At 39.1% G+C, this 23,134-nt stretch overlaps 1 protein-coding gene across 1 annotated transcript in view; it reads right to left on the reverse strand.

Moving 5' to 3' along the window:
- The window catches only part of LOC131678648 (uncharacterized), a 75,653-nt gene that overhangs the window by 12,020 nt on the left and 40,499 nt on the right, over positions 1 to 23,134 (reverse strand). The window contains exons 2-4 of the mRNA XM_058958887.1: positions 10,794 to 11,018; positions 10,410 to 10,564; positions 10,013 to 10,351 (exon numbers count right to left, since the gene is read on the reverse strand). Of these exons, the coding sequence (XP_058814870.1) occupies positions 10,013 to 10,351; positions 10,410 to 10,564; positions 10,794 to 11,018 (719 nt within the window). The remainder of the gene's footprint in view (positions 1 to 10,012; positions 10,352 to 10,409; positions 10,565 to 10,793; positions 11,019 to 23,134) is intronic.

Raw genomic sequence — 23,134 nt, forward strand, 5'->3', positions numbered from 1 at the left:
GACCATTTTCTTCGCCTCGCCATCCAAGTAGGACAACAAATACTGCATTTTGAGCGAGTCATTTAGATCCGTTCTGCTGTGGATCGTGCTCACGAACAAATCCTTGAATGAGTGCCAATTCTTCCGTTCACCCTTGAACACCGGAATGTTTAGCTGAGGAAGCTTCACGTTCAGAGGGTTGTTATGATTAGACACTTGGCCGGTAGCCGATGCTGCTGTGGGTTGTATTTGATGCAATATCAAGGCTTGCTGTGTTTCTACAAGCGCTCTGATCGCATCCCGTAGGTCATTGACCGATTCTCCAGTTCCGACACTGCAGTTGGACATTCGATCTTGTTTCTCATCCAGATATGCTGTGTAGATACCTTTTATCTGGAAGTAAACTTCATCAAACTGCAGCCGGTAATTGAAAACCGATACAACATCCTCCAAATTGCTGGTGCATTCTTCGATCGTCGTCTGTATCCTGTCGAAGTTTCCAGCAAGTTCTACGAGCTTGTTCTGCCGCTCGTGCACCTCGTCGAATGAGGGATTCCGGGTGCTAAGCGATTCTGCGACGGACAACTCCCATTTTGCTTTGGCGAAAACAACCTCCCTCTTCGCCCATAACTTCTCCAGCTCACTTTTCTCCATTACAACCGGACGCGAAGGACCAATGTTTTGTGTGTCGAAGGAGGAGGGAAGAACCTGGACCGGAAACCGATTTCCAAACGACCGTAATTAACCGCGAGTACCCTTTGCGAATATCAATTTCGAAGCTGTGTAAAAACGCGGCCGAACGTTACTGTACCAATTCATTTTATTACATGTTTGTTCAAATAAAAATGTTCACATGAAAACATTGTCTTCCGGTAAACGACACTGTATGGGAGAAATATAGACAGGTTATACGCCAAGGGGTCGACGTATCGATGATCACCAACAGTTGGGTTTGATGAAAATCAAACTTACTGTCAAAATGACATGATTTCGAAACCGTCTTGTTTAAAGTTTTGAAGTTAATCATTAAACTGCGCATCTTCTGATATAATAATTCGAGTAATAATTTTCCTAGAAGTAATTATGAAGAATTAATTTGTCAAACAACAGTAACAGACTTCTGGTCTTTAGTAAAATTATTGAATCTGTCATTAAAACAGTTTTGTTAAAAGTATGAATTCTACATGTAGGGAGCAAATCGAGTTATAAAATGATATTTACGAAATGCTTTTTTTTGACTAACCTTATTGTGAGCTTCACAAACTCAAGCTGTGGATAAAATGCAAATTTTATTGTTGATATACAGTAAAAGAGATTTATCATAAACAGTAAAATCATTAATAATTCGAAAAATTTGTTGCTGTCGCAATTCTCGTTTTTTTTATCGAAGTTGAATCTTTAGCGAAAAATTGAGTACTCAAGTTCATCACGGAGATTGATTACTTGCTGTTCGTGCTTTATGGACGAAGAAATGGATTTCACACAGCCTGGAAGAAATACTTCAAAAGATCTGGTAGAATTACTGCAGATTCGATTGTCCTGTTAATGGTAGAAGGAAAACAACCCCATTTGGATCGACTAGAAGCAGCCGATTTGACTATGCTTTCGACTCGGAATGGACTACCAATATTGATAAGTATCTGTAACATTTTTATTCTTTACATTGTGTATTCATATTAATCGTCTGGGTAAATAGCGAACGTTTTGGATCCGGGAAGAGCAACGACTTGTCCATCTCAGAGTGCGTTGTGTTCTGGATATCTCCATGTAATCTACCTTCGTATGTATCCATTGATTACTTTGTGTTAATCTAAATCCACGTTGTCGATCACCGCACCGCCTCACGGGGACGAAGACGGAAATATATTCATGAACAGACCGAGGCTCACATAATGCATGCCAATGTTTGTTGAGCAGTATCTTGTGGTAAAGCGGAAGTGTGAATAGGGTAAAGCGGTTTGGGGGAGGATGACTATGCCTCGACTTTGTACACAATAATCTATTCTAATTTATTGCTGTATTGGTTAGAAATATATGATGTGGGTGAAAATTTGTGTCTTTCGTCAATTTTACCTGGATTACAAAAATATTTAAGAAGGAGATGTTAATCGAGATATGGTATGTAACTTAACAGTAGAAGGCGGATGCTGAATAGAATGTAATGCTCACGATGGAAACTCAAGTTCCCAAAAAGCAGAGCTCGATTACGATAAGTTCACAAATTCTTAAAGCACCTTATCTGACGCGGTATTTCTAGCACAAGCAAAATTGGTCCAGGTTTAATATCTGAGCATTAGTTCGTAAATTAGTTAAATTATAGAATGTTAAATTATATCTTCTATAAAGAGGAAATTACATGATTATCACCTGGGCCTAAAATTATCATACCCTTTCAATGAACACTGAAACCCACTAGATTCACCTTCATCTTTTTGCTGCCTCCTTCATTACTAAATACATACAAAGCAAAATAAAAAAGACAAAGCCGGCTTCTTTAAATTCTATGAAAGCGAGTAGCAGAAGCTGATTAAGTTTTTGAATAAGAGTCGCTCTACGTCCACTCGAAACCATTAATTTTATATGGGTTTTGTAGACATTAGGGCGACTCGGATCCAAAACCGAGCGAATAAAGGCGCTATAACCTAAGCTCACTAGCCAAGGCAGGGCTAAATACCTCTGTCCCATCCCAGGAACCAAAGGAGTGACATTAACCCTCTTAGCAAAGTCACTCCCAACGATTTATCAAACCCCCACTAAATTGAAACGGTTGTGTACGGTTGTCCACGTTTCTTCCTTATTTAAGGTTCAAAATGATTCGTTGATTGAATTCTTCATTAAATGAATAATTTGATTGCCGTATAATTTTGAATCATCTTTATTTTGTACGCTGCACAGTTGGCCTAGCCGCTTTAATGATTGTGTCACGTTCCATATGTACCACAAATATTAATATTGACAAGAAAAATTGTAGACGAACGTCTTCAATTTTCCAGAATCCCTGCATGTATTGGTTGTGTATGTGTAGACTAGACTAGACTAGACTAGAAACAGTAAAATCATAATAATTCATTTTAAAGGCAAAAACAAACAGCCTAACATATTTTGATACTCTTAACACATGGAGTCTACAACAAAGTGGTTTGTACACTCCCCAAAATTTTGCTGAAGACATTAAGTCTCGAACTAAATTTGTTTGAAGAGTAAATTCTGCATAAATACTTTTTGAACGATATAATGTCAAAATTATTTTATCAGATAATGTGCTGTTTAACGTTTGTAAAATTCATCGAAGATACTAAACCTCCGAAAATGGCGGGATCAAGAAGATGTTCAGCAAATGTTGAAAAATATGCAATTTTTCGGTGAGCAGTTCTATGTTTCATAGACATTAAATAAATTCCAACTTCGCTTCCTATTCAAAAAAGTTACCCGAGTCCATATTTCGGTACATCTTTTCAAAAGTTAGCTCAATATGATAGGAAATCATAGGTTAATGATTAATTGTAGAACTTTGGAATGAGTTTCTATTGAAATGTTTTCATGCAGGTGTTTGATATTGATGTTGTCATATATACACAAACAGACAATTCAAAGCCCTAATGATGTCTTATTGCTAAACTTATTGCTAACAGTCAAATCGTTAAAAAAAATTTGATAAAAATAATAACAATACAATGAAAAAAAAACTGGAATGAAGGAATCAGCCGAAATTAACTGGTCCGTTGAAGGTTCTGAAAAATCGTAGACGTAGAGTTGGGTGAGACAAATTAAAGTCGAAGGCTGATGCGACTCGGTTGAAGATCCTTTGTAGGCCAGTAATGGCCCCATGCATGCTATAATTAGTGCGTCGAAATGACAATCGGAGCATGAGGTTGTTACGCGTTGTTCGAGGGGCGACATTTATGTTAATTTGCTCCAAGATGGCTGGGCAATCCACATGACCTCGCAAAGTATCAACAACGAACAAATACCTTGCTGTATTCCTTCGTACAACCAGGGGTTCTAAACTAATCAGCTGGCACCGGCTTTCGTAACTTGGCAGACGGACGGGATCTCTCCACGGCAACCTACGAAGCGCAAAACGTAAAAAGCGTCGTTGCACGGACTCAATTTTCTTAACGACGTTGTTATAGTTTAAGCTCCAAACTTCGCAGCAGTACCTACTCCACGATTGACCGCGACAAAGAGCAGTACAGCGCTTTGAGACAAAAAATGTCCGTAAAATTTTTCGCTATTCTGAAGATGCATCCCAGCATTCGAGATGCTTTGCTAACTGTATAGGAGACGTGCTATTTAAACGTAAGTTGCGAGTCTAGAATCACTCCTAGATCCTTCACGTGACCAACGCGTTCAATTTCAGTATCCAGTAGACGGTAGTTAAAACAAATCGGGTCTTTTTCGGGTGAGAACAATATCACCGAGCACCAGTCAGCGCTGGTTTCAAACTGTCGTTGGAGTAATCTACAATCTTCAGTAGAGCGGATGAGAAGAAAGATCTTGAGATCGTCTGCGAAGGACAGACGTGGAATCTTCAGAACTAGATGAACGTCGTTGAAGTAAAGCAGAAACATCAGCGGTCCCAAGTGACTTCCCTGGGGTACTCCTGACGTAGCAGTAAATGTGGGTGCCTGACAATCTCCTATGACAACCACTATTTCTCGACCTGAAGGATCGAAACAACTGCAACAGACTACCGTTAATTCCAAATCTCTCCATTTTAGCGATTATTATATCATGGTTCACTTTGTTAAAGGCTGCAGATAGGTCTGTATAGATAACATCGGTTTGAGTGCGACGTTCCATACTGTCTGTTATGTAGGATGTTAGGCAAAGCAGGTTAGTCGTTGTCGAACGCCCAGACGTGAAGCCATGTTGATCGTCACTTAGGTACTGCTTGCAGTGAGCCTGAAGAGGTTCCATAATCACCAGCTCGAGCAATTTCGAGACAGCACTCAATGAAGTAATTCCCCGGTAATTATTCACGTCTCGCTTATTACCTTTTCTATGGACTGGGAACATATTCGCGGACTTCCAGCAGGATGGAAAGATGTCACTGGAAATAGATGCTCTAAAGATGCGAAGAAGTAGAGTCTCTAAAACGTCGATGTGTCTTTTCAAAAGTACTGAAGGGAAGCCATCAGGTCCCGGATTGAAAGACGATTTTAACCGAGAACAAACTCTGGTAATCATCGTTTCATTGACATCGATAGCGCTTAGAGTTTGGCTCACAACCGGAACATGACTAACAGCGACTTCAATTTGATCTACTGTTAAGTCCTCATCCTCATCACAAATTTCTCCGAAAGAAGTCTGCACATATCTTGGGATATGATCATGGCGATCAATGGTGGATGAAGTGCTACTGGTTTCACTAGAAGAGAGGGACCCATCACTACTGATGTAGCAGAAAACAGAACGCTGACAAAACAAAGCTCAAGGTGTGATTAGACAACTGTGAGATCAAGACCAGGTCAGTTACAGATCAGGTTCCCATTTCCATAATTTTTCAAATTTTTCATGATGTTTAAAACAACAGGTTATCAATGTACTGATCAGATAATTATTATTGTAATATTGGATTAAATCAGTCAGCATAAATTTAGTTTAGTTTTTTTTGGGTGGAGGGGGGAGTGGTCCTAGACCCCAAGGCCTCCTTTTGGCTACGCCGTTGCTTCGAGTTATTTATATCGCTTTTCATTCACGTGAGAACTCTATGTCGAAAGACAAACGGTCCACTACAATACTGCAATATATATCAATTCACTCACTCCTTAGACCTAGGAACTCCTAGCATGTTGTTAGTCGCCTATTACGACATGAGAGCAGGTTCCCAGTGATTCTATTTTTGGCGGACACAGCGCAAAAAAATTTAGCCCGCCGGGCACCACACGACTTAATCGGCATAATTCGTTTCAATGTTGTCCAAAGCCGTGTGGTGTCCGGCGGGCTGAAATCTTTTTGCACTATTTCAACCAAGAATAGAACCTCTGGGAACTGCTCCCATGTCGTAAGAGGCGACTAACAACATGCTAGGAGTTCCTAGGCCGAGGTTTTGCTCCGTACCGAAGACTTAATCTGGACGGACCTTAAGGTTTTCCATATTACCCTCTTTCCAGTCTGTATTTAGTGAATCACTGACATATACCTTTTCTGATTCGCCTTTCTTGATTGTGTACCAACGTTTTAAGTTTCTTCTGGCGGTTGTATATTAGCCGTAAATGACGAAATCTAATTCTACACTAAGTAACAGAATATATTAATATACCGGCACTTCCACGCCAAGGTTTAACTTCCAAAGCTTTGGTTTAAAAACCGTTTTTAAAAAATGGAAACTTTCATGTAGGAAATTTATTGAATTGGCCTAAGATGGAGCTGTCGAATTTCACAAAAAGCTTTTTATGTTGCAAGTGATCTGTAGTTGTGTTAAATTAGGTATTTTTCTTATTATATTTGGAACCGTCTACCGACAAATCTACATTTACGAATACCTCCAAAAGTGACTTCTTGAGGTCTCATGAAGGCCTAACACTAGCTTTATGATACTTTTGCTTTTCTAACCAGTAATAAAAATCTCAACATTCAAGAACTTCACTTTGTCAGAAAATGTAGGGCCATCGGAAGCTAAAACTTCGTAAAATCGCACTCCTGGTCCTTTTTTCAGTGCAGTACCCTACGTCACTCGTTCAAATTTGCACCGCTCTTATGGTAGTCGGTATTTGCTAGTATTACTGTTCTCCCATCCATTCTGGTAGTCAAACGGTGGGATAGCAAAATTCTTACAAGTTTCCTATCTCATGCTTCCACGCGAGTCTAAGTCTATTGATGACATTTGGTCCTTAGACCGCAGAATGAGAGGGTGCGAACAGAATGAGAGGGTGCCGTAAAAATGAATAGTTGATCGTAAATTAGCCCCAATACGACTAATCTGACTAGTATCTATGAACACGGGTCAATACGTATTGAAAATTCGCCGCTTCTGTTTTTATGAACCTAATTTAAAGCTCCGTTATTGCTAACAAGCCCGTGCATCAGGTTAACAATCCTTTATATTTCCCTTCAGTATTCGGTATTATCGCTCGTATACTTGTATTCCACAAACAATCCGATATGGAAAATAAGAAATACTTTCCTTGATTTATAACATCTCGCGCTATTTTTGCCAGTATAATATGCTGTCACTTGGTAGTTTTCAAGCCAATAAATATATCGTAGAGAAGAAGTAGCGAGTTCTGTCCAAATACTGTTGCAATAAATAGTGATCCGGCCCATTACGCAGATAAGATTAGCTTTTCCAGGCAATACTCCCACGATCGGCTGTGTGGAGTTCAAATTGTTTTTGTTTAGGGAACATAGTATACTCTCGGTAGCCGGCTGCCCAGAGTTTAAAAATAACCAAAAACTAAACAAGATCATCTCTTTTTCGAGTGATCGTGCACTCGAAGACTAACTAAACAACTACCTAATAAAATATGCTTTACAGGTCGCATCGTTTGCTTGGAGCGAATCCTAGACCTGATACCCTTCTAAACCACCAACTCCGCGACACCTATGGAAGAGTCTGATGAATCGTCGTCCTTCCGTTAAGTAGGTGGAGCATCAACACTTCCCGTCTACCTTATCCTTTATCCTTCCCCGTGAACGATGGAGATGGGGGCGGCCGGCAATGATGGCTATCATGCTGTTGAGGTTTTAATATGGGTCGGATTGGTATGAATTCCTACTTACCACTTCCTAAGCAACTCTTATTAGATAATCAGCAGTCAAACATGATGAAGTCAGTGTGCAATCCGCCAAAATCATCGTCACAACGCAACGCAACGCAACGCAACGCAATAATTCGTTTCAATGTTGTCCATAAACTCTGAGGCTATGAATTTAGCAATGAAAAACTGAATTTTAATAATTAAATTATATCATTCCAACAGAACAAGAATTTTTTGCTTGTATGAAGCATGCTTTGAGGCACACCTCAAAACTAGAATATTTATAAAAATATTGACGCTGCTAAATGTCCAAGATTCTACAAATATCCTCAAATAAACACACATTTACAGTGACCCAATTAGTCAAATCTAGAGTAAGGTTAAATTTGATACGTGTAGACACTTTCACAAGGGTATTTTAAACTTCTTTTTTGAAATTTCGTGAAATTTCGTGTTTGTCTTCAAGATGGATTAAAATTGTGATAGGGCGGAGTATAGTGCAAAAACAACATTATTGGTTCTGTGCCAGTCTAAGACTGATTGGGCAGAGCGAAACATGCCAAATCCGACCAAACAGTGTCGATTCTTCGTAATACCTCGAGATGTCACTTTTGGACGCTTTCATGTGGATTTGTTCGTTGCAGACTCAGATGTAACGAAGAAATATAATTAATATTTTGCCACATCCACAGATCGCTTGCCAAACAAGATTTTCTGATTGGTTGCCTTCCAAACTTTGCACAGAGGGTGTACCAAACGTTTTATTGCTGCATTTGAAAATAAATTGAAACTTGAATCGAAATGTTGGATTGACGTTTGAATTGGTTCAATAGTCATGCAGTGCCTCGTTTCCTGCTGCTCTGATGCTTTTTAAACATTTTGATCACCTGGGATACAGTGCAATGTGCGTTTCCGAGTTGCTACTGATCTATAGTTACCAACACATTAAAAAGTAACGAACAATTGAGTGCGACATTTCTTTGAAATAGAGTCTACAGAAGAATCTTATATTCATCCTAACTACGGGCCCCCCAAAAACCAATAAAACCAGCCTCCGATCACAAGTCGTATCGATCGATTGCAATGCTGTCCTGTATTCGGAAGTTGTTCGAGAAAATGATCTTGTTTCGCCTCGGCAATTGGGTCGAAGCAAATGGCTTACTGTCAGATACACAATTAGGCTTTCGAAAAAGCAAAGGGACGAACGATTGTCTTGCGTTGCTCTCAACCGAAATTCAAATGGCCTACGCTAAAAAAGTGCAGATGGCATCAGTTTTCTTGAATAATATAACGCAACTCAGCATTAGCTCATTGAACCGTGTTAAATAAACGAATAAAATAAGAAACTTAATCCGAAATGAATTACACTACACTCCCCCAGTACCTCATCAGTTAATCTATTTAGTTTTGTGAGCGTGAAGTTATTCGAACGTACTTACCCCGATATTTACACATTATCCGTGAGATTCGTTAAAATGCATGCAGTTCTGTTCTTAGTACTCGACTCTATTAGGGCTAGTATAAAAAATGCAGTAGGATTTAGTTCATCAGCGAGAGCAGGGACAGTTAAAAATTAATTGTGTTAATTTCTGTAACAGTATCGTTTATTTACATAAAAAGTAATGTTTAGCAAAAAAATAAAACGCTTCATCACATCGCTACTCGCAAATAGACGGAACCAAAAAACTAAAATAAGCAATGAGAGCCATTCTTTGGGCCTTCATCTTGTTGTTTTTTTTTGTACAGGTTCGAAGCTTTCTCTCGAATCACTAGCCATCCTGTTGCAATAAATCGTATTGTTTCTACAGAAGAGCGTCGGACGAATCTTTGTTTCTTATTTTTTCATCATCTGGTATTCTAGTTGTAGATTTCCGGTATAGCGTGGCGTGCAACCCGTCAGTTCGAAAGTTTCTTAGGCTTAAAATGGTGGAAGTTGTTCGATTAGAAACGAATCTTATGCACAGAGTGCGACAGGAAGGTAGAATTGAAAACTGTACAGCAGTCCGACGAGTAGCAGAATCACAGTGGGATACAGTAGAAGATTGGATGGTTAGATGCAAGGTGCATGCAGTTCTTGGTTTGGTTCAAATGGGTTGGCCTAATGGTTTGTTCCGATAATATAAGTAGATCTTAGCTGTGATAGAGGTATTAGTGCTATTTCGAGAGATCGATTTAACAGGAAACTACAGAGCAGTCCAATTCTTGGAAGAAGGAAATCTGGTTGAGCCCATCTTTTCCATAGAAGTGTGAAAGTCTTAGTAGGTTTATTCTTCAGCTGCAGCAGTAGTGGCGGAAGCAGCATCTTTATCAGCTGAAGCTTCAGTAATTACCTCATCCTTCTTCGCGCTGTCAATATCGTTGTTGATCGTATTCAGACTGTCATCGGCCTGAGTGGTATCCTCATCACTCGAATCCAGTTCGGTGTCACGCTTCGGAGCATCCGTAGTTGGTTCCTTCTTGTCCGAATCGTCACTTTCCTTCGGTGTTTCCGCATCATCAGTGCCGACACGATTTCCACTTTCAACGGGCTTTTCTGTGGGAATCTTACCGGCTTCGTCCTCGTCCAGTGGTTTAACATCAACCACTCGAACCTTGTAAATCGATGTTCCGAATTCGGTATGCTTGGTGTAGTAGGTATCGTTGATGATCACTTTGTGTCCATCGATGATCTAAAAAAAAAACATTAAGTAGAATTAGACAGTAACGAGTAGTGATGCAACAGCAAACCTTAACAGTTGAGGTTGTATTGGTTTCTCCACCATCGGAGGATTCGTCCGGAATGTCGACAGGCCAAACTCCCGGTCCGGATGGAACAAAGTCACCGCCACCATAGAACGGATTCCATGAGCCGGAGAACCGATCACGAAGACGTCTCATCAAATCTATGGGAAAAAATCAAACAATGAGTGCTATAATTATTCGCATCGACTCACGTCTGCCAAGTATAACTAATTTAATTGCGTTGCAGTGGCGTAGCTAATAACGATTTTAGAAGCATTTAAAATAGATTGTCTGACATTTTTAAAAACTAATCAATCTTTCCGGTCAACGGTTCAGCAAGGTACTCTGAGCACGCCACAGCAGCTATGATAATCTGATGCAGCGACTCACCGTCGAGGTAAGACGAAAACTGCCACGTGAACGGGTTAATCGACGGGAAGAAGATCGGATTTTGGCCGTGGTGAGGAAAATCGTCGGTGTCCAACACGCCATCGAAACCATCAAAGCTGCCCGGGTAACGGTTGAAGTAGGATGGCCGCTGATGTTCTAGTGGGACTACGATGAACTCGGTATCATCCGACGGGTCACTGGAACTGCTCTTGCTTTCTTTGCTGGCTGTTGGTTGGTTGGTTGAAAGAGAAAAAATTACGATAAGTTGTCGGTATTTAGTAATGTTCTGAGAAATGTAGCAGTCGTTAAAATTAGCATTTTCTGCGGGTGATTTCTATCCCAAAAATGCAGCAATTATCCGATCACCGCCCGCTCAAATGAATGCTTCAGCCCACCTGCATTGAATAGTGTGGAGTCGGGGCAGGTGATGACTCAATCCCAGACAAAATAACGATGCCCCCCCCACCTTGGTAACGATTTAGTCGTGACGAATGACATCTCTATCGGTTTCGTGTAGGCTTTGTTAGTACATAGCCAGGTACCTACATTTTATCCATCAGTGGTGACATTGCCATTCGGCGATGATTTAGTTTGATAACGATGGCACGCCATTGCATTGTGTGGCGCGGCGATGCAGAAAAATGCACGACTCAACAACTGCTGGGCAGAGTAGGCCATGGGACTCTGTCAGTTGGATCCGGGAAGTATTTTTATTTACGCTTGCTGAACTTTCCACTGCAATGTTTGTCAACTTCATGATTGCCGCGTAATTGGATCGTTGCGAAACAATCAGATGGAATTGTGCGCAGTGACTTGATTTGAATAAATTTGTTAATGTGATATATTTTGGATGATGGACATCATGATCTAACCATACCTAGTGCAACGGGGGTGGATACATAGAAACGGATCCTAATAATTTCAACGTTTTAAAATAATTTTTTAGTGTTGAAGAGCACATATCACTCAGAACGACTTCTGAAAAATGATTCCAGCAGAGCAGAATATATTGACTTAAATGGCACGTTCCCCGTATGTAGTCGGGGATTTGTGCTTGCCGTGTGTTTTCATCATTTCCTGAGTGGAGGTGTGGGGGAAATAGATTTGGAAGGGTGGGAAAAATAACAGCACAAAAACAAAAATAAACAACAGGTAACTTAAACTCACAAGTAGTTTAATTTCCCTGCGAATAAGCCAAAAGCTCTTTACCACTTTGGATAAGAAACTTTGGTATGTCTCTGAGTTTCAGCCGTCCAAACATGGTTTCGTCTATATAAGGACGGCCGAAAACTCGAAATCTCAATTGCGCTACCGCTGGGCAGTTGCATATCAGATGATATGAGGTCCGGTGGTCGGATTCACAAAGATCACATGAAAAAGACTCAGCGCGCTGAATAGTCGCCATGTGATAATTGAGTTTGCAGTGGCCGGTTAAAGCCCTGGTCAGCATGCCGCAGTGGAGCTTCGAAAAATGTAGCAGATTTTTCGAAATCACTGGGCACGGTTGTTCTAGAAACGTCTTTGTTTGGTGACACGTCTGTAGATTTCTTCAATAATTGCGGTGCTCGGACGAAGCCCAAGACCGTATTTTTTCCCTTATCCAACTTGTCGAAATTGGCAGCGCGGGCTCAGGACCAACGAAGTCAATCGCTGAAGCTGCCCTGGACAATTCGTTGGCCCATTCATTTCCAGTAATACCGCAATGTCCGGGCACCCAGATAAGGTAGATAGTGTTGACAATGCTTGGCTCTTCGATTTGGGTTCGGCACGCGATCACTAGCTTGGACCGTGATTTGTCTGAGCTAAGGACCTTTTGATTGCAGCCTGACTATCAGAAGTTTACAACTTTGCCAGACAAACTCAGTTGACGGGCCACACTATGGGAAGGTTCCATACAAACAGGTGGCCAAAAATATTTTGCTTCATATTCTTTCGCGAAAAGCTTGTTTGAGTTGTTAATAATGTACGACACTCAAAATGGACGTATCCAAAATTAAAAACCTTAAGGGGTAGAGAGAGAGGTGGGGGGTTTGGTATAAAGTATTCAGGTAATTTTTTTTCTTCAAAAAAAATCAAAAAAAGAGGCACAGAGAGTTTTAGTCAATTCAATCACATTTCATATAATGATGCAACATTTGAACAATATTTTCTTAAATTTTAATTGGTCAAGTGATAGTGAATTTCCGAATGCACCTAAAAAGGACATCATAACTCAAAATTTACTAGGCCAATCGTTTCGAAATTCTCCACAGTTCTTCTTCACATCATTCTCCAGATAACTACAAAACCTTTCGACAAAATTATTATTACAACTATTTTTACAAAAAAAATGATAGTATATTTTCTTGAGCGAAAATGGGAATTTGGCTTCAAAGTGTTACCAAAAACTCAAAGATCGAAAAATGAAACAAATAAAAACTTAAGTTTTTTAATGAAAGTAATTCGTAGTTTTGCTACTAATTGGTACTATGGACATTAAAAAATACTAAAAGTGAGAATCTGATGAACAATTTCATTGTCTACAACTTCGTAGAATGCTATAAATCGATGTAAAATCACCCGAGAAAATTATTAAAATTTTATCAGTTTTTAGGTGTGTGCGGGGCCTATGGGTTAAGAAGTCGATTAACAAGGACTTACAAAAAAATGTTGGGTTTAAATGAACAGTAAATTCAGATAAATTTCAATATATACAAAGTCCCATTCTCAGCAGAAAAAAATATATTTTCAGATTCCTCCGGGTCTTGGGCGAAAATGACATATTATATACAAGGAGGTGTGGAAAGGTGTTGTCCAAATTTATTCGATAATCTTATACCTTTTCAAGATGTTGATTAATGTCACTGATTTTATCATGCCTTTTTCATTTCTTTCCTCGCTCTAGGAGATAGCTAATGTTAACTAGAATGACCCTTCTTCCTGATCCCATCCTGCCAGGTAAAATACAATTAGCTTAAATTCAAAGCTTTATATTTGAATGAACTAAAGTGAACAGTTCAAGTCAATGTAATAAACAGATTTTATAGCAATTTTGGGTTGAGAATCCTGAGAATCTGTTTGTCCTTATCAACATTAAAAGAAAGATGATTGAAAGAGAAAAAAAGTCTTCGAGTTTTCGATCCATGTTTGTTTTCTTTTTCATTTCATCAGAATTTATAGATGTAGAGTTTTACTTGTCCTCAAATTTTATTTCCAAATCGAACAGGCTTCACACAATCTTAGAAAAAAGAACAAAACCAAATTTCATAATTTCCTTTAAGAAGAAAATCCGGAGTCGTTAAAGGTTGAACACGGATCACAAAAAACGAACAAGAAAATATCAGGCTGGACCATACATTCAGTAAATTCTCAAAGTAATACAAGTCTGTTTATTGAAGATTTTCCTCATAATATGGGATAAGAGCAAAGACAACACATCAATCTGAATCTGGAAACAATAACAGCAACACGTCTTTCGGGTAAAGGTGATACTTTCTATATCTACTTTTATATTGAGATCGCTATCTTCGTACAATAGACAACATCTTTATTTCTCATTTACTATTGCGTTTTCTGTTCAATGTACCGCGACTCCCAAAAGTTAACAAACTTGAACATAAATCTCATCGAATTATTTTTCTATCCTTCATGAAATTGTCAATCAGGATTCTCAAATGAAATAAAATCAAATGACTGAATATCTAATCGAGTTGATCAAATATAAAGTTAAAATTTAGGCCAAATATATCCCACAAGATGCTAACGAGCAAAAAGGTTGATTCAAGATTATATCAAGCATACTCCAGAATAAGTGAAGAAATAAAAAAGAAGAAACAAATATATCTGTGACAGAAAAAACGGTTTTATTTTGCTGCATTACTCAGCATCTTTCAAAAGTGTCTTAATTTCGTTCAAATTTTATCTACTCTTCTCTATATCTCCATGCTCCTAAAATATCATTGGTGCGCATAAAACGGTGGAATCTGGAATTATATTTTTCCGCTTAAAGGTGGGACTTTGCTAGCATTCAGGTTCTTCTGAGCACACTGTTAAAATAAGGCAATCCATTTTTTTACAAATGAAAATGTTCTTGGAATAAAGCTTCTGTACCAATAGGTCCCGTGAGAATCTAGAAAATTTAATAGCTTTCTCTGGTGATTTTAGATCGGGATGTAGTTTTCTACAAAGTTGTACACAATTGAATTGTCCATCAGATTCTCACTTTTAGTAATATTTGAATGTCAAAAGTACTACCTAGGGGCAAAAATGTTAAATAGTTTCATTGGAAAACCAAACAAAAAAACTTTAAAATAAAAACTACAAGGGGCAGCCCTATGGGGTCGCACGAACTGTTGACGTAGGACTTTACTACTTAATGTAAAATATTTATTTTCTTAGTACATTTATAGTAATAATAAATCAAACATATTTCTTACGTATGGTTTAATCACAACCAATCAACATCGAATATTACATATTGAACCAAACCTTCTTGGTTATCAGGTCATTTCATTTGTAGTAGGTGATTGAATCCGATTAAACTTATTTAAGAAGATCTGAAGAAAGAAGACAGAAAACTGTGACCGAACTAATATCTGGAACTAAATTTTTATAGCATAAGATTAGCTTGTAAAAACTTTTCGATTGTGTATGGTAAAAAAACCCGGACCAGTGAAGAAAAATCAACACATTTCATGTAAAGACCAAGCATTCTAGTTATATTTTGCCATTATTGTAACTTTCCTAAAGTACGCATACAAATATAGCGAATGCATTACCGAAACTATAAATATACAAGAATCGAAAACAATTTTATATCTGGACAAGATGCATTTTTGCAACGGTTTTTCAAGTGGCAGTGTATTCATTCATAAATAGACTTTGTAGTATGTACCTATTAGTAGAATCAAAATACTATAGGCTGAGTGGGAATGAATGACGTGATGGGGAAATGAATCAATGAATTGATCTAACGTAAATATTAAACTTTCGTTGTGCAATTTAATAAATAAATGATGATGGGTCGAGCGAAAGAGACAACTAATACCACGACACTCTGTTAACCGTGTTTGCAAATGGAGCTCGTAAGTATAAACTATTTTGTGTGCGAATAATTATACATTAAAGTGTGCTGGAAACGAGCACAACACAAAAGTTAGCATAGCGTACCACCACAGGCAGTGTAACTGACTTCTAACTCAGCTACACTGGCTGTGACACACACCGCAGTGATCTGCTTCGCCTGCTGTTCAACAGGTAACTGAGCTGGTCTGGCGAAATCCGTCCGTTTAAATAGTCGATGATGACGTCATTCATAGAAGCGTATCGCTCTAGGTACACAAATCTGTCGTGCTAGACTAGGGAAGCGCTATCTTCTGTGTGTAAATGCGCGATATTTTGACTAGGTTGTTCATTATTTAAATTTTTAATGCCATAATATCAAAAATCTTTGGGTTTATCAATTGGAATCCATTCTTAGAAGTATTTCGGGGCGATATGAGCAAAAAATTTGAAAATTTATAGTGAGATGGCTGAATTATATGCGTTTAAAATTGGACTTTTCGTTACATACCATTTTTGTAGAATTTGCAGCGTGCACCCCTATATCGAAAACAAAGACGTAGTCCTACGTCAAAAGTTGTTCTAGAGCCTCCGACAGAATATTTTAATTTTACTTTCAAATGAACGAGAAAAGCCGATTCTATCACATGTTGAAGTTTTAGCGATGCCGATTTTTTTCGAATAAAATTGTTCTACCAAACACACCGTGTGTTCTCTACACTCGTTGACTGAATCCTTTGTCGGCGAATACCGAAGCGGATTTGGAGAAGGACGAACACCGACGGGCCAAATGTTGACCCTGCGACAAATGCTGGATGATTTCCTGCTATCCAACGTGAAGACTCACCACTCTGTCTGTGGATCTCAAAGCGATGTACGATTCAGTGGAACGAATCAAACGGTGGCAGATAATGCTTGAATATGGCTTTACGACAAAACAAATTTAGCTGATTCACATAACGCTGAATAAATCATAATCAAGCGTCAAAATGGCCGGAGAAACATCCGACTCGTTTGTGATGTTGGATAGATTGATGCAAGGTGAAGCACTCTTCTAATCTATTGTCCAACGTAGCGATACGATGATCTGATGTAGAAAGGAATGGATCAATCACCACGAGATCTCGCATGCTTCTTAATTTCGCGGACAACCTTGATATCAATGAAGGTCGATCGTAGATCATTTCAAAAGGTGCCTTTTAAAAGAGAGCCTGCACGAATCGGACCAACTATAAGCTCTGGGAAATCAAAGAACTAGCTGGTGGCGTGGTAGCTGGTAGAGAGCGAAACAGAACGGTATTGATTTCGAGGGAGAAATCACCTCATTGAATCATAGGGGCATGTGATAAGAATGTTATACACGAGGTAAAAGACAGATTGGGACTACGAATTGGGCTTTCTATGATCTGCGTAGCCCGCTAAATTCAGGCACAGTAGAAACAGGAACCTCAAGCTGTCCAGGAATACAAACATGCTGACATCAGAATACAGATAAAACACGGCAGTCTAGAGTGGGCTGCACATATAGTGCTAATGGTGGCAGAGAAACTAAAATTATTCTCAACAAAGAACTTGGAAGAGATCCTCGATCGCAGCTCACGTAACAGTCTCAAGGCTACCGGCGCACAGTGGGGCGAAACTGAAAAAAGACGGTCAAAAGTCTTTCCTGAGTTTCACAGATGTTTTCATGCTTTTATGTCTTCAGGAAAGTTTCCTAGGACTACATCCCACATCTTTTAAGATAAGCACCTTAATTTTTCTTAAGGTGCAAGTGTCACTTAAAAAAAAATTTTTTTAGCTCGACATCCAAAAAATTTTTTTTGTGCGGAATCTTGTAGAGCAATTTATTTTGAACAACTTTGAAGAACATATCTGCCATCTATATATTTTTCCTTAAGTGATATGTACGTTGCACCTTAAAATCAATTTTTCAACTTTCTCTTCTACAACTTAATTTTTTCTACATTTGTATATTCTAGAAAGTTTTAGATACCGTCGAAACACACAACTTTTCTGAAGACTCCAATGATGTATAACATGTGTATCGGGATTTAAATCGATTTTTCTTTAAAAAATACTCTTTTTCATTACAAAATTTCTCAAAATTGTGAAACTTTGTGAACCAAAACTCAGCATGATTAGATTCGTCATGTTATGTAGTATTTGTAAGCGAAGTATAACAATCCGGACTTTTCGGGTTTTTTAGTTCTCCTACATTTTTATACTGTATAATGCATGGATATTTCGCAGTATCTATAGAGCGGGCGTTAGTAAATCAACACGTAATAATACAGAATACTACACTCAATGCAAAATATATCTTCTATTATCAACAATCAACATGTAAAAACAATGAAAGTGTATGAAGCACTTATTATACAATAGAAGTATTTTATATTGAACTAGCCAATACCCGCCGCGTGTTGCTGCGACTTTCAACGAAATAGGATTAAACACAATTTGTTCCGAAGCGCCATGGCAGATAATCCCCAATCAATAGCACACAAACACGCTCCATGACAAATGTCTACTACGTATAAATTTTTAGGGCAATCGGCCTTTTGGGAGTCCATAAATCACATACATACAAACATTGACTTTTATATATATATATAGAAGAAGATGACTAAAACGATTAATCTTGGAAAGATTACATAATTTTGGTATTATCCCTCTCATTCTTCGTTCCAGTTACTCAAAAATCCACAAGCTCTGATAGTGATTCAGAATGATATTTGCTTTGATGTGTGTTTTCTTTTATTTTCAATAATTCACAATAAAATATTACTAATGCTATAAATAATTAGATTACTGTTAAGCGTGTAATGTACCCGCGTAAAAAGCAATTTAGGCTTCCTTCTAATGTATAATTAGTGCTTCATACACTTCATTGTTTTTACATGTTGATTGTTGATAATAGAAGAAATATTTTGCATTGAATTTAGTATTCTGTATTATGACGTGTTGATTTACTAACGCCCGCTCTATAGATACTGTGAAATATCCATGCATTATACAGTATAAAAATGTAGGAAAACTAAAAAACCCGAAATGCCCGGATTGTTATACTTCGCTTATATTTACTACCTAACATGGCGAATTTAATCATGCTGAGTTTTGGTTCACAAAGTTTCACAATTTTGAGAAATTTTATAATGAAAAAGAGTATTTTTTAAAGAAAAATCGATTTATATCCCGATACACATGTCATACATCATTGGAGTCTTTAGAAAAGTTGTGTGTTTCGACGGTATCTAAAACTTTCTAGAATATATGAATGTAGAAAAAATTAAGTTGTAGAAGAGAAAGTTGAAAAATTGATTTTAAGGTGCAACGTACATATCACTTAAGGAAAAATATATAGATGGCAGATATGTTCTTCAAAGTTGTTCAAAATAAATTGCTCTACAAGATTCCGCGCAAAAAAAATTTTTTGGTTGCCGAGCTAAAAAAAAATTTTTTTAAGTGACACTTGCACCTTAAGAAAAATTAAGGTGCTTATCCTAAAAGATGTAGGATGTAGTCCTAAGAAACTTTCCTGAAGACATCAAATCATGAAAACATCTGTGAAACTCAGGAAAGACTTTTGACCGTCTTTTTTAAGTTTCGCCCCACTGTGCGGCGGCGGGGTACTTGTGGCTATCCATCGTCGATTGAAAGCGCAACTGATTGACGATACTTTGGGGGTCTGTGTCGAGCAGGTGTGGGTGCGAATCAAACTGGCTGGCTACGCACTTTTTCTTTGCGTGGTTTATCTTCCACCGGACCGCACTCGCGATTCGACATTGATTGATTCACATACTGAGTCACTGGAACGGATTCCCGCTCAAGCAAGCCCGGTTGATGAGATCCTGATTGTTGGTGATTTCAATTTCTCCGGATTAAAATGGCGCTCTGCTTCTGACGGATTTATGTTCGCTGATCCCGAACTGTCATCTTTTCACGATGGTATCACCAGTTTGCTTGACTGCTACAGTCTTAATCTGCTGCGCCAAACGAATAATGTGGTGAACGAGAACAACAGAATCCTTGATCTCTGTTTTTCGAGCAAATCTGACTACGCGCCAAAAGTTACCGCAGCACCATTCCCCCTGGTAAAGACTGTTAGACACCACTCTCCCCTGCATATAGTACTTGAAGCGATTCGAGTGAAACATGACTGCAATGCTTCTGACACCGTCAGCTATAATTTTAGAAAAGCCAACTATAATAGCATTATTGACTTCCTGTCGAATATCCACTGGACTGCAATTCTCGACAATGATGATGTCAACGTTGCAGTGCAGACCTTCTCCAATGTTATGAGTTATGCTATCAATCGCTATGTACCCAAAAGATGTGGCCTTCAATCTAAGCACCCAGCGTGGCACACTGCCGAGCTGAGACGGTTAAAAGCGACTAAAAGAGCCGCTCTGAAGAAGTACTCCAAGTTTGGGGGCTACGTGCTGCGACAACACTACGTTCATGTTAACCAAGTCTATAAAAAGACATCGAAGCGTTGCCATGCCGATTACTTGCGAAACGTGCAACGTAAGTTGAAGTCCGAACCTAAAACATTCTGGAAGCATGTAAACGAGCAAAGAAAGGAATCCGGGTTGCCTTCAACGATGAGCTATGGAGGACGTATGAGCTCTAGTTTACAGGAGATCGGCCAACTATTCTCTGAAAAGTTCGCGAGTGTTTTCTCCAACGAGAAACTGACACCGACCCAGGCTTCACGCGCGGCTCTCAATGTACCTCAATCATACCAGTCTTTGAACTCTATCAATATCGACAATAATATGGTACAACTGGCGATTAGCAAAATGAAGGCTTCAACCTCGGCTGGCCCAGATGGTATACCAACTATTATTCTAAAAAAATGCTCTGCCGGTCTAATTGAACCTCTTTGTCATCTGTTTCAATTGTCGCTATCAACCGGAGTATTTCCCGAACTCTGGAAATCCTCCTTCATGTTTCCAGTTCACAAAAAAGATGATAAAAAGGTAGTTGACAATTACCGTGGTATTACAACGCTAAGCGTCGTTCCTAAGCTGTTTGAAATGGCTGTGTTGGAACCCATCTCCAGCCACTGCAAACAGTATATCTCCGAGACTCAGCATAGATTTATGCCGAAACGTTCAACATCTACGAATCTTCTGTCGTTCACAAATATGTTACAGATGCTATGTCGGACGGCCTTCAAACTGACGTTATCTACACGGATCTTTCAGCTGCTTTTGACAAGATAAATCACGCTATTGCAGTGGCAAAATTGGATAGACTTGGCTTTGGTACTAATATTCTCCGTTGGATGCAATCGTATCTCAGTGATCGTCGTCTAGCAGTCAAGATAGGTGATTGTGTATCCGAAGAGTTCTTTGCTTCATCTGGTATTCCGCAAGGCAGCCATCTCGGTCCATTGATTTTTCTTCTGTATTTCAACGACGTTAACTCTTGTTTAGAAGGACCACGGTTGTCTTTCGCCGACGACCTCAAGTTATACCATAGAATACGGAATACTGATGATGCATCTTTCCTTCAACGCCAACTGGAAACCTTTGCGGAATGGTGCGAGATCAACCGAATGACCCTAAACCCCAAGAAATGTACGGTCATTACGTTCTCGAGGAAAAAACGCCAATTCGATTCAATTACTGTCTAGCTGAATCCACAATTGACAGAGCGAATTGCGGCAAAGATCTCGGAGTTTTTCTCGATGAACAAGTGACGTTTAAACAGCATATCAGCTATATTGTCGCAAAGGCATCACGCTGTTTGGGGTTCATAATGAGAATATCTAAGCACTTTTCAGATATTTACTGCTTGAAATCTCTCTACTGCTCACTCGTTCGATCAACTCTGGAATATTGTTCAGTTGTGTGGAATCCTCATTATCTCAACGGTGTCCATCGAATTGAGACAGTACAGCGCAGATTTGTTCGATTTGCCCTTCGTCGATTGCCTTGGAGCGACCCTCACCAGCTGCCAAGTTATGAAAGCCGGGGTTTGCTTATTGGACTCGATACATTGCAAGTGCGACGGGATCTATTCCGTGCTATGACGATTTCGGATATTTTGCAAGATCGAATTGACTGCCCCGAGCTTCTCAGTGCGATAAATATGAATGTTCGCCCTCGCGCCCTTCGCAATAATTTATTCCTCCGATTACCTCTTCGCCGGACTAACTATGGAGTAAACGGTGCAGTCATTGGTTTGCAGCGGACCTTCAACAGAGTGTCATCCGAGTTCGATCTTCACATTCCACGTAGCAGATTACATGTTGACTTTTTAAATAGATTAAGAAATTATCATTAGGACCACACTGTGTCTGTTGATATTAATTAATTATAAATAAGAAAAAGTTATAGTGAGAGATTCGAATACATAATACATAATAATACTTCAATGGTTGTGTGGAATGGTGAAAGATGCGCGAGCGCGAGAATTCAAGGAAACTGGAGCATGGCGACCCAAGATCGAGTAAACTGAAAATACATTCGGTCGTGATTCGGAGCGTCCAGATTGTTCGAGTACTGCAATGATGAGTGGAATTAAGCCGGAATACTTTTTCTAAAAATTGTTATTTTGACATTCCACCAAGGCACCCAAAAACAGTCGTTTTAGAAAATGTTAAAAACTTATTCCCGTTCTATTTTAAGCTAAGCTAATAAATAATTAAATATTGAAGCAATACTAAAATAACTTGAGAATTTGTATTGCGTTTCTATTGGCATTTTTGGCCCTATCTACCAATCAATCAACGAAGGTGGTGTTATTATTGCAGGCCGCGATCACATGATAATCCGATTCATTCTCACAGTAAGACATGCAACGCCACTTCCAACCAAAAATCCCCTTGTCCGATTCGAATAAAAATGTGTCTCATGCGAAGAGCAATGGCATCTTAAACTCGAATGTTCCGAAGCACTTTCCAGTCTCGAATGCTACTTGTTTCCAATAAATCTGTTGCCGTTGAATAAAAACAAAAAAAAAACACCTCGGTAAAGGTCGCACTCGATGATCTGCGCAGTTTCACACTGCCGGGGCTGGCCTCTTCGCACCCGAGCAAGCTGATCATCGCCGAACACTTTTCTTTCCTAATGGCTTTCCAACGAATGACTTACCGATATTGTATTCTTAACCGGAACCTTCAGACCACGTGATTCAAGTGGCAAAAGGTAACGAGAAGAGAACATAAAAACAACAACAACAGTTGAAACGCACAAGACAGCCGGGTTAATCCCCGGTGTGTGCTTGGTGTCCGTGTTCGATCGAATCTTCGAACTCTGGCGGAGAAGTAGGAGAAGAATCGTTTTCAC

Source organism: Topomyia yanbarensis, chromosome 2 (assembly GCF_030247195.1).
Source record: "Topomyia yanbarensis strain Yona2022 chromosome 2, ASM3024719v1, whole genome shotgun sequence".
Classification (NCBI taxonomy): Eukaryota; Metazoa; Arthropoda; class Insecta; order Diptera; family Culicidae; genus Topomyia; species Topomyia yanbarensis.